Source organism: Morone saxatilis, unplaced genomic scaffold, assembly GCF_004916995.1.
Source record: "Morone saxatilis isolate NCDOM2014 unplaced genomic scaffold, NCSU_SB_2.0 Contig19, whole genome shotgun sequence".
NCBI classification, from domain to species: domain Eukaryota; kingdom Metazoa; phylum Chordata; class Actinopteri; family Moronidae; genus Morone; species Morone saxatilis.
The window spans coordinates 10210602-10215466 of NW_023339751.1; the positions used below are offsets into that span (position 1 = coordinate 10210602).

A 4865-nucleotide genomic window follows, 5' to 3' on the forward strand; every position below is an offset into this window, starting at 1 on the left:
AATTCAACTGGCCTTTGTAATCAACTCCTGAAAGGTGTATGCTAAATAAATCTGCTGTTGTTGAAAAGGTTATAATTAGTCTGTACTTTAAATTACATTGGTTTTATTCCCCTTTATTAGTACACACAGGTATTAGTACAGGTACACAATAAATATAGCCCCTCCCTTGCCTGTGACGTAAGTATATTTTAGCCAATGACAGCGCTGTGGGCGGGACTAAAATAAAACAGCGGAAGATTCAAAACTAACATGGCGGCTGAAAACGATCCCCGTAACGACCCCAAATTGGACAGAAGGTAGCAACTTTTCGTTTAGTATGTCGTCAAATAAACAAGTTTAAAAAAAAAAAAAAAAATACGATGTAAAGTGTAGGTCTCTCGGATGTTTAGTGCTAGTAAAATATCTTTGTTTTTAACTGATTGTATCCGACTTGTTAGCTGTAGCTAATGTGGCTAAACCAGCAACAACTTGTTATGATAACATTAACTTATAGTAAGTAATGTATGATAGCTGTTTACATGTCGCCCCCTTTTGAATTTACTGCTACATTCTAGGTTCCGCCTGTGCCTCAAGATAAATGAAAAAAAAAAAAACCACCATCTATCTTTTTCTTCAACAGGGGGACAAAATGCAGTGTGTTTATCAGCCAGGAAAAACCAAACACAAGCCAGCCTGTGATCTTTAACCCAGACTTCTTCGTGGAGAGGCTGAGACACGAGCATCCACAGATCTTCTCGGATTTGGTTCTTAGCAATATCACTCGACTCATCGACCTTCCAGGGACCGAGTTTGCCCAGCTGACCGGAGAGTCTGAGCCCAGAGTGCCCCCCAGCAGCGGCTTTCTGCGCTCCTTCAACTTCCTCAAACGAAAAGGTTAAGATAAAGATAAGCTGTTCCTTTACTGATTCCCCCAGTGGGAGGAATCCAAGTTTGGCACAGCAGCACAGGGAAGTGTAAAAACTACTATAAAGAGTGTTAAAATAAAGATATAATAGAAAATATTAACACTATATATGCAGTATGCAATAAAGGAATAAGGTGTGCAAAATATGTTTTAAACGGTGTATAACTAACTGTACATGTGCAAATTATTACAAGGTAATGTTTGTGCATAGCAAGTTGGAGTTACACAGTTTTAATCAGTGGAGGTTTGAACGTACTGGGTGCTGTGGCGATGTGGAGTCTGATGTTACAAATGAGCCTCCGAGGTGCTTTGAGGTTAGGCCAACTGTGCCGTTAATTTCCAAAACCCACATTTCTTGTTCTGCCTGAACAACCGTCTAAGATCTAAAGATATTCAGTTTATTATCATATTAGACAAAGAAAAGCAGCAAATCCTCCCAGGGCAGGAACATGGCAGTTAATCTTCTATTGATTGAAATCAGTTAATCCTTTGGATTAAGATTAATTGACGATTGAAGTAATGCTTTGTTTCAGTCTCCACACAAGTTATCTGCAGACTACATCTGTTTTGTTTGTGTGTTTTAATTGCCAACGTAATATTTCCTGCTTTCGTATATTATGTAACCGGTAGAAGCAGATCCATGTGATAGATGGAAATTATTACATAGATCTAATGAATCTAGTGACTGGTGTAATGGTATAAATCTAGTTTCAAAGTCACAAAGACTGAATCATTCTTACTGTGCCGTTTGATGCCTTTCAGATAAAGGAGTGGTTTTTGGTGCGCCGTTAACTGAAGAAGGAATAGCACAGATCTATCAGCTCATTGAATACCTGAGTAAAAGTGAGTATAAATATACATACATAATTTCTGCCATGTCGTGGACACTTTTATCCAAAGCAGTTTGTGATTCTGTGACTACATACCTTTGCACGTGTGATCTCAGAAGGAAACAAATCCATAACGTGACAGTATTTGTGTCAGATTAATAATTACTCGATTTAATAATCTCTTTAACTTCAAGAATTGGATTTGATGAGAATCGAGGGTGCGTCCTAACTCCTATTCTTGTTCTTTAACTTAGTTGGAGCGCAGTGAATTCGCATGAGGTCATGGTTTATTTCTAGAAAGTGATGATGTCATTCACTGAAAGTGGACACTGGGAGCAAACGCTTGGGTCAATAATTTATCTGAAAGCACTTTGCTCCTGCTGTCTCCCTCCTTCCATTTCATTCACTCTGTCTCTCTCCTCATTTATGTGTCTTTGTCTCCCTATGTCTCCTTCACTCTGTGTCTACACGCCCACACACACACGCCAACTCTTTTTTTCACCCTCCTCTTTGGTTGTCTCTCTCCATGTTTCTCTCCAACCCCTCAGACCTTCATGTGGAGGGGTTGTTCCGCGTCCCAGGCCACAGCCTGAGGCAGGCAGCCCTGAGGGAAATGCTGAATGCTGGGGCAGAGATAGATCTAGAGACAGGCGACTTCCACCCCAATGATGCGGCCACATTGCTCAAAGCCTACCTGGGAGAGCTGCCAGAGCCTCTGCTCACGCACAGACACTATCATGCTCATCTGAAGATTGGAGGTGATGGTTGACAAATGCACAGATCCGTATCATATTCAGATCAATGTAAAGAAAATAATTTTGACCCCCCCCCCATTGAACTTTTGAATTGATTCTCTTATCTGTTGTGTCCAGAGCTGACTCGCTTTGATGAGAAGGGGGATAAGACGAACGTGCCTGACAAGGAACGCCAGATTGAGGCATTTCAGCTGCTTTTCATGCTGCTGCCTCCAGCCAACCGCAGCCTGTTGAAGCTGCTGCTGGACCTGCTGTACCACACCGCTCGCAATCAGCACATCAACAAGATGTCTGCTATCAATTTAGCCACGATGTTTGCTCCACACATTCTATGGCCTAAAAATGTAAGGACCATAGGTTAATTTTGTTTGTTACAGCTATCCCCTCTGTTTGCAGTCTATCACAGCTTTCCTGAATTTGTTAGGTATATAAATATATATTATTGTTTTATTTGTTTTTTATTACAGGTGATGGCAAGTGATCTCCAGGGGGACATTGAGAAACTGAATAATGGCATAGCATTCCTCATCAGGCACTCACAAAAACTCTTTAAGGTAAGTAGCTTTAGAGATTGTTTTCCATTTTTCCCTTTAATAGATATATACAGTGTACATCACAAGCATGCGGTAGTGAGGTTTCTTCTGTGATTTCATTATGTGCGCTCTCTTTGCTTCATGACAAGTGTGGCGTTGCCAGGGCTACAAGAAATGCAAACAAGGAAGGCTAAGGAGGAAGAATACAAGATTTACATGTGAAAGAAACATTAATAAAGGCTATTTGTTTTTTAAGGTGTCCCATGATCAGCAGCCCTTTATATCCAGATGACTGGCGTATATTACTTCATTCACATTCAGCAGGCATTGTTTAGATTGCACGCACAATTTACCCTGTGCATACGTAATGAGAGTGAGGCTATGAATTATCCCAATTGTATTAATTTATGGTAATACTAGATTAATTCTCCACAGTGATCATTCATCAGAGGGTTTAATGTACATGTTTGCTTTTATTGAAGGCGCCTGCATATATCAAAGACTATACCCGCTTATACTTCACAGGATCTAAAAGTCTTCAATCAAAGGTGAGAGAGTGTTTTTGTCCTTTCTTCTATTTCATCTTAATTAAAAGTGTTAACACTTCATTAATGCATTTATCTATCTAACAGCCATTTTCAAAGCTGGCCCTGTTCATTTTTTATTTGCTAACTATTACACTCAGTAACTTGATTGTCTAGTTATTTTAAGCTCCTTCATGAATCAAGTCTAAAAACACAACCTAGAGCTACCTAGCTAACCTAGCTAATATCTGCAACTGGGCAAGTAATAGAATGATTTTAAAACCACCTTTTAAATCAGACTTCTTGAATATGATGTCATTTTGATTATAAAGCATATGTTTGTGCAGTGTGTGACTCAGCTGTACACATTTTCTTGTCACGTCTCATGTCTGGTTTCATTGAGATAACATTGTCTCATGTTCTCTCCGACCTTTCTAGGATGACTTGACACTCTGTTCTGGGACCAAAGATGGGCCTGTGTCTGTGGTAACAGCGTCCTCCCCTTCTCCCTCCACGCGAACAGTCGGATATGAGGTTAGCAGCACCTGCACCATGAGGCCATCTGGGACTCAGAGTTATACTGAATCTGCCCTCAGAGAGCTGTACCAGCAAGTCAGCAACCTGCCCGAGTCTGCCAAAAAGAAGAAACTCATCAGACAGGTACGTCAGGTCAGCGAACACATTAGGGAGAGAAAAAAAACATACAAGTATTTGCAATCCAACCCCTTACATGTGTTGTGTTTTTGTGTGCAGTTTGAGAAGCAGCCTTTGCAGACACCTTCGGCTGACTCTCGAACACCATTTAGCAGGAAACATTGGCGTTCACGCTCTCTAGGTGGAATCATCAAGGTTTGTTGACAGTAATCTTGTGTACAGCAATTTTCAGCCTTCATACCTTTTTTATTTGGATTTATTCATTTTAAAATATTTATATATATTTTGCTGAGAGTTTGAAAGTATTAAAAGTTTTATCAGAAAGGAAATGCATGTTGGTAATATTTCACAGATGCATGTGAGAAGAAATCTATCAACTATCTTTAATACAGCCCAATCTTCTTAAATATTGTCCACATCCTGTTTAATGATTTTGTGTTTATTAAAACAGAGGAAGGTGTTGGGAAGCCAAGTACTAACAGAGAAAGAAAACGGCAGACTGCAGAGTCCTCGACCCAGTAGTTCAACTGATTGCTAAGGAAGAGAAACATCAGCTGTGGAGGAGTGAGTATTGCATTGTTACACCACAAAGCAAACATTTTATATTACATAACAGTCACATTTTTATTAAAATGAGAAAACATCCCCTGTGTGTGTGTGTGTGT

General features: G+C 39.9%; 1 protein-coding gene across 1 annotated transcript; it reads left to right on the forward strand.

The window, feature by feature from the left end:
- The first annotated feature begins 218 nt into the window (after nucleotides 1-218).
- On the forward strand, nucleotides 219-4764 carry LOC118329070 (rho GTPase-activating protein 19-like). The gene is made up of 10 exons (XM_035663025.1): nucleotides 219-296; nucleotides 620-873; nucleotides 1667-1747; nucleotides 2283-2492; nucleotides 2607-2833; nucleotides 2957-3043; nucleotides 3505-3570; nucleotides 3985-4206; nucleotides 4300-4395; nucleotides 4652-4764. The coding sequence occupies exons 1-10, from the start codon at nucleotides 250-252 to the stop codon at nucleotides 4736-4738; spliced, it is 1377 nt and encodes a 458-aa protein (XP_035518918.1). The 5' UTR covers nucleotides 219-249; the 3' UTR covers nucleotides 4739-4764.
- Nucleotides 4765-4865: the final 101 nt, after the last annotated feature.

Bases quoted from the DNA above. Each gene is read 5' to 3' on its own strand.
- LOC118329070 (XM_035663025.1), top strand. From the start codon at position 250: ATGGCGGCTGAAAACGATCCCCGTAACGACCCCAAATTGGACAGAAG. The intron at 297-619 runs GTAGCAACTTTT...TTTCTTCAACAG, and splicing joins GACCCCAAATTGGACAGAAG to GGGGACAAAATGCAGTGTGT. The intron at 2,493-2,606 runs GTGATGGTTGAC...TGTTGTGTCCAG, and splicing joins TGCTCATCTGAAGATTGGAG to AGCTGACTCGCTTTGATGAG.